The 12,744-nt window shown below is 37.7% G+C and overlaps 1 protein-coding gene across 1 annotated transcript in view; it reads left to right on the top strand.

The window, feature by feature from the left end:
* Positions 1-12,744, top strand: part of enah (ENAH actin regulator) — a 116,017-nt gene that overhangs the window by 35,138 nt on the left and 68,135 nt on the right. Inside the window, exon 3 of the mRNA XM_088623448.1 lies at positions 10,008-10,185. Within this exon, the coding sequence (XP_088479574.1) occupies positions 10,008-10,185 (178 nt within the window). The remainder of the gene's footprint in view (positions 1-10,007; positions 10,186-12,744) is intronic.

Below are 12,744 nucleotides of genomic sequence, written 5' to 3'. Positions count from 1 at the left end.
CAAATGAGAGACAGACTTTCTAGATGAGTGATATCTGGTGAAAAGGATAGCTATTTTACGTACTGTATAAAGGGGAACCGCAATGCTATTTCCTTATTTTGGGGTAGGAAAGAATAGTCTTTGAGTGCATTTCAAACTGCAATAAAAGTAAAATGTACATAGTAACTTCTCAAACCTCCAATTTACATCACAAAATAGATTACATTTCCAGGTATCCTGTTTGTGCAGTGTCATGTTCTCTAATTCAGTGCTGTGTGCAGCCCTTTGACATTGTAAACAAGCAGGCTTGTGTATAGGGCTGGGCAATATGGCCAAAAACATTATCACGATAAAAATTTTCATCAGTCGATATCGATATTTATCACGATAAATGTCAAATCATTATTTCTTTCAAGTTTAAAGACAGATTTTTTCTCCTGAGTGAAAGTTGAAGAAACCAGACAGTTAATTGGTAAATTAAACAACTCTTTGAGCTGGTCATTGGCAGCACTACATTTGCTTCAGTGTCGCTCATCTCTCCATTCTAACTACAATCTTGTCAGCCACCACCGTGTGGGTAAACAACACCACGTTAGCTGCCCGGTCTGCAACACGCACGCTCACTCGCTCAGTATTTTGTGCACATGCGCATATCATGTGCAAAGCATAAACATATATATATCGAACATTTATTGAACTTTTGTTAAAATTATATCGAGGAAAATTATATCGCGATAATTATCGTTATCGAATTATCGTCCAGCACTACTTGTGGATACATCTATTTTAATCCAATGGAAATATTGTTTGATTTTGACTATTTTGTAGACAAACACTACTACACTACACTAGTAACTCTGCATGCAGATTATATTGGAACATTTGTGCTTTGAAATGTCTGTTGCAAAACCTTTATTTATTCACTTGTACATTATATTACATTAGTCATTACAATGACTAGTGAGCAGGAAGGGCAGCATGTTGTCGGAATTTGTGGGAACTTTTTTCACGTTGGAGACAACACAGCAACTTACAGTAGTTTCACTAGACATGATTTTGTGCTTATTTTGAAATTAGTATTTGTTTCTGTAATGTCAATGAATTGATTTTGTTACCGAGGTTTAATAACCAGCCCGAGAAATTGAGACTACAGTTCCCCTTTAACTTGCCTCATGTCATGCTGCAAATTGCACATTCATTAATTTACAGAGGTGGGACACGCGTCTTGTGGGGTCCGCCTCCGTGGTGCTGGCTGCAACGCCCCCTAAATCCTTTCCTGTCATTTGTATGTTTCTACTACGGGGGGGGTGGTGGAGGCTTGTAGTGCATAGCTTTCTGATTCTTATTTAGGAGCTGTTTTTAGAGTTTTTCTTTGGCGACATGGAGGGAGGGGGAAGAATTTAGTGATCTGTTTTTGAAAATTTAGAGCTAATGTAAGCTGGTTCACAAAATAAATGCTTATCATAGTTATTTTGTAAAATAAGTAGATTATTATTACTTGAGCCAAATTTATCAGGGAAACAATTGTCAGTGTTCGCAAATAGTGGTGTGTTTAAAGAACTGTGTGCATTACCCGGCATTTTTAAGTGTTTGTCTTAAGAATGTTTGAAGACATATTGGAGACAGAAGGTTGAGCTGTGTAGCAGCTGTTTTGGCAAGAGGGAAGTCCCAACTTAAATCTAGTATTTATGAGTGCTGAACATCCGGTTTTATTTTTCTCAGTGTATGGATACCATAACTGGAAACCAATTTAAAAATAGTTGGTTTGTAGTTGCATTCAACTTGAAAGGAGAAGTCTGCTTCACAAGCAGTTATGATGGCTTGATACAGTTGTATTGAAGAGAACTTCAAGCTGTAAATCCAGCTTTGTGGAATGATGAGAAAAGTGGGGGGGGAAAGGGGCTCATTTTCAGTTGGTGTACCAACATACAGCCCGACATAGTGATGGACTGATTTTAGTATTACTGGAAGAGCATGAGTAAGAGGCATTATTAAATGGTACTATAGTTCCAGATACAGGGTAGTTTTATTGCTGAGGAGACATCGAAGATTTAATTAGCAAACACTTTTGACTTGTGCTAACTTTGAAACTCTTATTTATAATAATAATAATAAGAATTAATAATAATTTCTTACACTTGTATAGCGCTTTTCTGGACACTCCACTCAAAGCGCTTTACAGGTAATGGGGACTCCCCTCCACCACCACCAATGTGCAACATCCACCTGGATGATGTGACAGCAGCCTTAGTGCGCCAGAACATTCACCACACATCAGCTATTGGTGGGGAGGAGAGCAGAGTAATGTAGCCAATTCATAGAAATTCATATTTAAAGACTGATCATGAATTTTCTGTTTTAACTAGAAACTTTGTTAAATGAGAGTAATCAGTCTTGTTTTGTGGCTTTGATTTCAACTACATTTCAGCAAAGAATCCCTCTAATCTTGTTTGGAGTAGCCTTTCAGAGTTTTGTTTCCTTTGCTTATTGGCATGGCATTGTGGAAGCTGTAGTCTTGGTTAAGCTCCTCTTGTCAAAATGGATTCCTTTTTAAGGTCTCATGAGTGTTCCTCCAAAGCTGTATAAATAATTTAATATCACTCATCTGTTTCTTGGGGTTTTTAAGATTATTTCTTTACATGTTGAAGCTCTGTTTTTGAATAATTTATACATATTCCAATACATCTATGTCAAACAGAATATGTAGATTTGCTGACATCACCAAAATCTCCTGCTCTGAAATTCGAATGAATGATTTTTTAAATACTTTTTCCCTTCACTTATAGTGTAAACAGACAATGGAAAGCTGTCTGTAACATGAGTTATGCATGATTTATACTGTTCTCATGCAGTGCATATGTTCTATTGTACCTGCCTTTTCACACACCTGAATGAACATGCATAATTCATGGTATGTTTTTGTCTCATTTATTAACTGAAGTTTTTTTGAAGAGGCAAAATTACTATTCAGAAGCTTAACTGCCTAACTGGTTCTGAGATTTTCAGAGTGCAGCATTTTACTTAAAGACTGCAGTAATTTTCTTCAATTGGCAACCTTCTAAGTCTCCTTGAACAAATTTAATGAATGACTGTGTGAAAACTTGCACTAAGCAGTGAAACTATGTGTAGTGCTGAGGCAGCTGACAGCATTGTGGTGCAGTATAAGGTCATATTACACTGCATCCTGTGTAGATGTTTTTTCAAGGTGAGTACGTGGAGTCAAGGGTTGAAGGCAGGTGTCATTAGGTGTTTTGGGATTGAGAATTTGTATTGAAATAGTGCTGTCAGCGTTGAGTGATGAGTGCAATGTGATTTAATAATAGTCATCTTTAACAAACTGTTCCATCCAAGAATCCATACAAAAGCAGTCCAAAATATGCCACTGTGGAAGGACTGAGTTGACTTGAGTCATATGTAAGTGTACACTGTTACTGAAGTTTTGTGGCTATACTTGCATTCACTGCATACCTGTAACAGTGCAAGTGAAGAGGTAAATGTTGGTAAAGTGTATTTGAATAACCCGGTGAATTGAAAAACCATGGCTAATGAAACATTAATAATCACTTCAAAATTCAAACATTTACTGGACGACTAAAAACATTCAAGGTTACTGTGTAAGTACAGAACATGAGCTGCCGCCTCAGCAGTGGAATTGCATGTTCTGTTTGCTGTTCTTTTAAGTTTCAAAATATGCTTGTGGAATGTTGATGCAGCAAATTAAATATACTTCATTTGTTAATCTGAGTTTTCCATTCAGAACAGTGACTGGATTTGTTATGGCCGTGTAAGGAAATTTGACTTACGTACTGAATGTGGATCCATACTCACTGATTGCAGGAAAGATAAACACCACAGAGGTTTAAGGATGGTGAAGAAGCCAAGTATATTGTAGGTATGGACAGGCAACAGTGAGATCATCACCGGTGTGAGGCTTTGTATGAGGCTTCTCTTTTACACAAAGCTTTTAATAATTCAGGAGGCAGAAGATGAGATGAAAATAATCCTTAGTGGAGACTGCAGTTATTGAAACATGAACATAAAAATAACTGATTACTCACAAGGGGATTTTAAAGGAGACAACTTATTACAAAAATTGGAAGGTTTATGGCTGCCTTATAAGAACAGAGGAGCCCCATTATCAGTAACCCTCCTATTCCAAAATCTGGCTCTCCAAAGCTAAATCAATAGATTGATTTTTGTTCCTGCCAGATTTGTAATTTTTCTCAAATCCATAATGCCATAGTTGCAAGAAGAATAAAGAATTGTCCACTTTAAAGGCTCCCCCCCCCCCCTTTAAAGCTTGTCTTTAAGATTAATAGCTTAATATTGAAAATCAACTACAAAGGGTGCAGATTTTAGTGTGGGTAGATATAACAAAGTGTTATGTCAGGCAACCACTGAGTGATCACCCTACTTTTGAAATCATTGAAAGCTTGGCCTGTCTAGAAAAGACAATTTAATATGGAAAGAATAGCAGTGACTATTACCAGTAACCATGCTGAATAGTGCTTGTTGTTTTTTAAGAAACTGTTTACTTTGGGGGGGAAAAGGCTTGAATAATTGGAATTTGAGCTTATTTAAGATTATTACATGGTACATTTTTTTCCATCCACTGCAAAGAAAATCTTGATGGATTAGAAAGCAAAATAAGCTTTTTTACAAAACGGAATTCTTCCACTCCTGCAATAGAATGCTGTAAACCACCCCGCACATTAGTGTCTTTCTAATGATCTTTTAATATGTTTTTTCCTAATAAGAAAATCATGAGCTGCTAAAGCTTTTTATAATCGCTAATCCTCCCTAGTGTCTCCAAAGCACTGCAAGTCCTTTCAGTTTCATCGGGCTTAGACTACAATGACTTTTGATTAATGAGAAACAAGTGGTAGATGCATGAGGTCAGGAAATGTGTTTGTAGTCATCTGTCTAACAAAGGCTGGTTTGTCCATTGGGCTGAGGTGTCAGGAAGATTCATCCAGATGCCCTCCCCCTTCCTCTCCCAGTGAATTCCATCATAGGCATGCATTGCATCAGCATTTTCCCAGTGTTCTTTAATCAATTGTTTGTAAATCATGTTTCACTGAACTTACCGATTCAAGTTGTTTTCCTTTCTGGTTCGGTCGCTAAACATCTGCCGTAAGCACTTGATAATTTAATTTTGGGAAAGAAGTACAGCATAAGCTTTAGTAGTTAGGAGCTGTTGCTACAGAATCAGTGCATAATGAGCTTTAGGCCGATAGTGGACTGAGGACTGGAAAGTGTTCGTTTGAGGCAGTGGTTGGAAGATTCTACATTCCTCTATTGACTGAGAAATGACTGAGAATTTTTTTTCTAACCATCTCATTCTCAAGGTGGTGAAAGACTTTTAAAAACATTGGGAATTGGTGTGACCCCCCCCCCCCCCCTCCCCTTAGTTCTTCTGTATATTTTTCTAGATGTCCATTTAGTTTATAGCCAAACTGCAGGTATTCAAGAGCAGTAAAAATCCAGTTACTGATGTGCAATGTGACGGCCATGTGTGTCTGGCACTGTAGAACCTAAGGCAGTGGATTCCCTTTTCTCTTTCTCAGCTTTATTTCTGTTTTTGGTGCGACATCAACGCTTTCTCCTTCTTTCCTGTATTCATTCAGCTGTGTAATGAGTTGTTACATTCAAGTGTTTATTTAAACTCATTAATGTTATATTAAAAACCTTTACGTGTCATGTTTGCAAGTGATGTAATCAGATTGTGTTGCAAAAACTGACGTTCTGGAGGAAAATCTTGCGACCTCTGCAAGGAAAAACATGCTTAATGAAAGTAAGAGAACAGAGCATTGATCTGTACACAAAGCTAGTTGAGTTGTAACATTTCTTTTGCTTTTTTTTGTTCCACTAACTGAATGGTGGGGCAGTATACTGTGCATCAAGTCCATCAAGGTGTTGAGTCTTTTCAGGAAGAGTTCAGTGTTTTGCCTCAAGAATGAGAAGTACATGTATTACTTTTTCTGACAAGGAAATGCAATTTACTTGCCCTTAAAGCCACAGTCAATTGTATGGAAAGGCTTGAAGCTATCACTGAAAGAATAACCAAGTCATTTAAAAAAAACGTGTCTACCATTGAAGAAAGTTTTGTAGCTTTGTTAATTTTTCCTCCTGTTCTAAATATTTTGTCAACTACATCCCTTGCAGTAATATTATTAATATCACCCTGCAACTCACTACTGGCAACCCACTGAAGCTAAGCAGGTGTGAGCCTGGTCAGTACCTGGATGGGAGAACTACTGGGAAAAACTAAGGTTGCTGCTGGAAGAGGTGTTAGTGGGGCCAGCAGGGGGATCTCATCCAGCGGTCTGTGTGGGTCCTAATACGCCAGTATAGTGACGGGGACACTATACTGTAAAAAGGCGCCGTCTTTCGGATGACACGTAAAACCGAGGTCCTGACTCTCTGTGGTCATTAAAAATCCCAGGGTGTTTCTGGAAAAGAGTAGGGGTGTAACCACGGCATCCTGACCAAATTTCCCATTGGTCCTTACCAATCATGGTCTCCTAATAACCCCCATCTCTGAACTGGCTTCATCACTCTATTCTCCTCCCCACTAATAGCTGATGTGGGGTGACCATTCTGGTGCATTATGGCTGCCGTCGCATCATCCAGATGGATGCTGCACATTGGTGGTGGTTATTACCTGTAAAGCGCTTTGAGTGGAGTGTCCAGAAAAGAGATATATAAGTGTAAGCAATTAGTTTTATGATAATAATAAGTTAATACAGAACAGTCTGTACAGTGGAACAATCAGGGCAATTTATCAATAAAACATTGATAGTAGTATCAATGTTTTAGTTTTTTTTTTAAATTGTTGTAGTTTGGGGATTAGCAGAATGTTTGAGGTTCCCAAGAAAAGTACCCTATATCAAGGGCATTCTCTGAATATTTGCATAGATTGTGTATCTGATTGGCTCACATGAACTCATCATGATGGTCAAAATGGTGAGCAAATAGTGGTACCATTGGACAACTCATGCTCAAGTAACTTTTAATCATTAAGTCAGTCATTACAGAACATCAATATTCAACAGTGACTGGAGCATCCCAAGTATGGTCATTAAGCCAGTGTTCAAATAAATAGGGAAAGTAGGTCTCATGTCAGTGTAAATAGTACAGTAAACAGGGAGAATAGAAATCACCTCAAAGGAGAGAGGAAGACTAGACGAAAAGTGATTGGATCATGAGAGAGAAACCTCCTTTTATAGAATAGAAATGTGCAATCACTTTTGATTTGATGCTTGATCTGTCTGGTACAGGTTTCACCAAAGAGTGAACATCACTTGGTCTAGTGAGATGGGGGTGAACAATCCAGTTCTCCAACATGAATATCAAGGAAGCTGTTTTTGAGATCCTAACTTTTAAAGGTACCATACACCCTGCAGAAAAGTCTTCAGACTTGCAGCAAAAGTCCCACTCTGATAAATTTTCATAATAAGCAGTTTTACTATGCACACTCTGTGATATTATATTGAATACGAGCAGCTACATTCAGTTCTGAGATGGGATGGGACTTTAAAAGAAAATATCTGCTGGAAAGTAGGCTATGTAGCGAATTTGTCAATTACAAAAAGCAAAACAGTGCATTCAAAACTTAAGTTGGTCTCCCACCCAGAGTTACTTACAAATTGCTACAGTAAAATTGCTTTGCAATATCTTTTGTTTTTCTTCACAACTACTTTTTTGTATTTTATGGGAAATTTAGAAAAAGCTCCAGGAATGGGGATTTTTAGTGATGATATGATGAATTCTGATACAGAAACGGCTTATGGTTAGAAAAAGTGTTAATAATCAGAGACAGCAAGACAAATTAAACCTTGGTTGGATAAATAGCATAAAACAATCTAAAGAGACTTAATTTTAGGAGTGTTACGTTTTAAGCATCGCTGGTGCAGTTGCATATTCCATCCCATGACAATAAAGTACTTTCTGAAATACCTGTGATTACGTAAGAAGTTGCTTACCACAAAATTCCCTTTCCCATTTTTCTGCACTGAACAGGATTTCTAATTGTTTAAATCTAATTGCAAATTAAAGAAGAATGTTGATACAGAAGTTGATAAGAAGACAATCTTCCAGTGTAGTAGGAAGTATATTAAACCACAACATTATTATATCTCGATTGATCATCTGAGTAAAATGTTGCAGCCTTTAAGAGAACTACTCCAAGAAACCTATTATTTCATTTGTTCTTATTGTCCTCTGTTTTGAATGACTCAGTGTCCTTCGTTTGGTACTCAGATTTCCTACAGCATAATCATTAACTGCTTCCAGGAAATACTGTAGCTTTTCAGAGTGGGCTGGAAAGGGATATACAGTATATCAGTGGTATACTATACTGGGGAAGTACAATAAGGTGACTAGCAAAGAGATTTCAGATCATTTAATAAAGATTGATATTGGTTTGAGTGGGTGGTTAAATTGTACTCTTCCATGATGGAACTCGCAATTCTCCATCATCTCAGACATTTTTTGCACCAGCATGGGACAGAGGAATGCAGAATCATGGCCACTCTCTTCAGTCCATGCCTGCTATTGGAATCACTTGTTATTGGGACCAAATCTGTGATCCATAGCTCTTTGGAGACAAGTTCATCGAACAATGACACCAGTTTATGACAACAGTGCAAGCGCATAAGCATCCAGAAAGATTGATCATTGTTGTATGACAAGCTGACCATACTCTGGGCCAGTTCAGTACCATTAAGTCTAATTGGTCAGTTATTACATTCCTTGGGAAATCTTGGTATCTTAATTATATACAAGTAATTGAAGTTCCAGCCAGCAGTGTCTGGTCTATTTGGATTGATCTGTTCTCTGAAAGTGCTTTCCATTCCTGAGCCATTTCTTGGGATTTCTTCAAAGCATTTTATTATTAAGATGATCTGAAGAAAAAATGATAAAGGTAAAACTTGTTTTACTGTACCCTTTTAATTATTCTGACACTAATACTGAATGTTGCATTTAATCGGAAAAGTGAAAACTTCCTACATTTCACTTCTATTCCTGTCATGCGTTTTTCAATAAGCCGGCCTAACTGTTCATGCGAAAACGTTGAGGGAATATAATAAGCTGCACACCTACTGAAAACCCAATGTATTAACAAGCCTCCTATTAGTAATGCGATATTAATGTAACGCATACCTGAGCAACAGATTTGTGTAGCTATGAAGTAGAAAGTATCTATTTTCTGCTGCTTTGTTTTCTTGGAATCATTGTTTTTCATTTGTTTACTTCTCACTACAGTAGTAGAGTAAACTTGTGAAAATGAGCTATAAATGGTTGTCCAGTCTGGAAAAATGTGTATAGTTAAGGGTCTAATTTTAGTAGCTAAAATGTGGATCCTTTCGCTGACTTATTCTTCTAAGTCTTCTTATTTCTAAGTGAAATTATATTTCTCCTCTCTTTGACATTGAATGTATGGTTATTCCTTTTAGTTTTAATTTGCTTTCATTTTTACTGTCAAAACAATTAGTTCGACATTTAATTGCAGTTCAGGGATTATTTTTTTTAACATTAATATTTTAGCACTTTCTGCTGCCAAAAATGAGAACAAAAGCCATTGAATGTGATTAATACAGGTTTTGTCAGCTTTTATAATCATTTAAAATAATTTTTAATTTAGAGCATGACTTGAATCTTCATCAGCTTGATCTGTTGCGACATACACGTGTTGGAAACAGCTAAGACCATAATCAGTGTCCATTTATAACACCTACAGAAATTTGTAGATGCCAACAATGGGTGTTAGATGTTTATCACCTTATTTGTAAAAAAAAAAAGTGCATAGACACATCTGTAAAATTGTTTCATTATATTGCTTTGTAAGAAAAAATATAAACCTCAAAACTATAAGTGAATTAAGTATTGATGGGAGTTTGTTTGCCTGTGTGTTTTTTTGCTTCGTGCTTAATTTTGCCCATTTTACTCCATGTTCCAAATCAATTGTTGTATCTAGCCTTTGCCCGATTTAGTCCTTTCCTGAGAGATACCCTTTATCTTTGCAGGTGGTAATAAACTGCGCCATTCCCAAGGGGCTGAAATACAACCAGGCCACACAGACCTTCCACCAGTGGCGTGATGCCCGGCAGGTGTACGGTCTGAACTTTGGAAGCAAAGAGGATGCCAATGTTTTTGCCAGTGCCATGATGCATGCCTTGGAAGTATTAAACTCTCAAGATACAGGTATGGGACCGAGTTGCAAAGGAGTTTATACTGAAGATCGCTGAAGAAAACCCCACTAGAGCAACATCACTTTTTTGTTTTGTGCTAGGCCTGGTTTCCTTGTTGCTCTTGTCTAGTCCATAAGTGCGCAACTCCAGCCTTGAGTGCCTGGTCCATAATCAACGAAGTGGTTTTGTTCCTGTCTACTTCCAACCTGAGCAATAGTGTCTTAAGAGAAGTTTTTGGAAAGGGCTGCTGCCTTTACATGCTTTCAAGAGGCTTTTGGCTAGATTACTTTAAAATACTTTCTGAATGAAATGCTTTGCTTCATGTTTTACGAATGAAACAAAAGAGATGGGAGATAATAAATGTAGTCACTGCCAGCTGTGCACAACATTGCTACAAGATAGATTAATCTTTACCATATTTGTGAAATTATTTGAATGAAGATATAATTTCTAAAATGCCCATATTACTGTTACCCCGGAGTACCAGGGACTGCCCTTGTTTGAAAAAGAAAATGTAGATGTGAGGAGGTATGGAGTTACACCTTAGTGCTGGTAAAACTGAGAAATTTGTTAGTGTTCTACAAGGATAAAGTGACATTCCTGTGTAGCAGGTGATCACGATGACATCATAAAAAGTATCAAAATGCAAGCCAAACATATTAAGGGCTTCCAGTGTCAACTGAACATTAAATGAAGCAACATAAAGTGTCTTAATAAGGCACTGGGCCACCACCAGCTGCCAGAACAGCTTCAGTATGCCTTAGGCATAGATTTTACAAGTGATTGTACCTCAAGTGATTGGGGGGATGTAACACAATTCTTCTACAAGAAAGTTCATCATTTGGTGTTCAGTGTTCATAGTGTTCAGTTGGGTTGGAATCTGGTGACTGGGGCAGCTATGGCATATGGTTGACTTTGTTTTCATACTCATCAAGCCATTCGATGACCACCCATGCCCTGTGGATGGGGATATTGTTATCTTGGAAGATTCCATTCCCATCACAATAAAAATGTTTCACCAGAAGATGAACATGATCACTCAGATTGGCTTTGTATTCATTGGCATTTATTTTGCCCTGTAAGGGGTGGAGTGATGTAACATTTTTAGATGTAATAAGGGGTTTATTATCTGCAACGCCACCATGATATTCCTCTCTGTGAAGATCTCGATGGACTGTATTTGATTAAACTCCTTGCTCACACCTTAGATTGACATCTGCAGGTCAAGTCATTCAGAGTTGCGTGTCTTTTTTGCCTTGCATCTTGACCCACTGCACAGGCATCATGGTCAAGGAGTGCTTTCGTTCACAATTGCTCCTAGTTGATGACGGCTTTCCTTCAGATGTCCTTGCCAACATCACCTTAGCCACTGTTCCTCATGAAACATCAGCGTGTTGAGCAGTCTTTGTCCCTCCTGCCAAACCTGCCCCCAACAATCACCCCTCTCTCAAAATCACTGAGATTTCTTCTTCTTCCCAAATGGAGGCCGTGACTGGGCCTGACCAACATTTTTATACATGACACTAAGCATGACGGGATGTTATTTGCTTAATTAACTCAAGAACCGGTGTGGAAGCACCTGCTTTCAATATACTTTTTATCCCTCATTTACCTTTATTTTGGCAGTTACCTGTTTGTCCAGACATATAATGTGATGCGCTTGTACAGTAGATCCCTCCTATATGTTTTGGATTTCGTATTTCATTGCAGTGTGTTTCAGATGTTTAAAGTAGGAGCTAGAAGTAATACGCTTGATAACTTTTATTTAAAGAGTATTCCCTGTTTGGACACAACAGTTATCTCTATATCCTGTGAATAATAAACCTCATAGTTCTACGGTGATATAAGGACTACTTTCACTGATCCAGTTACCACTCATACTGACCCGCTTAACTAAATCAGTCCTTTTTGAGTCTTCCAGTGGAATCTGAACAGCTGAAAATGGGAACTTATTTTATCTATAGAATACAGCCCCTGTGAAAATGTTGTAGGCCACTTACTGGTTGTTTAGAAAAAAAAAACGGAAATATGTGAACTCACTCACATTAACAGAAAAAATTCCAGGCTTATACTTTTACAAGTACAAGCTGTGATCCCCTTACTGAAATAACAAATATTAAAGACAGCTTTCCTTATTGAATAATGTCTTTGGCTTCCTCTTGTATTTCTTGGGTCATTGAAGGCAATGTGATAGAACCTAGTCACATGTTTGGAAAAGCATGAAGAAGTGAGCTGATATTAATCGATCGGAATGTTTTTCAAACTAGCACATTGAGAATTTTTTTAATTCCTGACTACTGAAAATGTGACTTTTAATGATGCAGTCCCAAGCACATGCAGTAGTTAAAATGTGATTGTTGATAGTAGTGACCTTGCAGCTATTTGCTGATATGCAACCGTCCTGTATGTTGTTCTAAAAGGTTGGGAAACCTGAAGATCCTTTCAGTTGTGTTGTGCAAATACCTTGGCGGTTGCATAATGCTGACTGTGAATGGATAAGTTCAAAATGCAAAAAAGTGTTCTCCATGTTGAACAAGACAGTCTTCAGGATCCTTTGTTCACAATCAGAAGT

Source organism: Lepisosteus platostomus, chromosome 3 (assembly GCF_059453375.1).
Source record: "Lepisosteus platostomus isolate fLepPlt1 chromosome 3, fLepPlt1.hap1, whole genome shotgun sequence".
Lineage (NCBI taxonomy): Eukaryota > Metazoa > Chordata > Actinopteri > Semionotiformes > Lepisosteidae > Lepisosteus > Lepisosteus platostomus.
The sequence above is the reverse complement of the archived record's forward strand: the minus strand, read 5'-3'. Positions and strand labels throughout refer to the sequence as shown.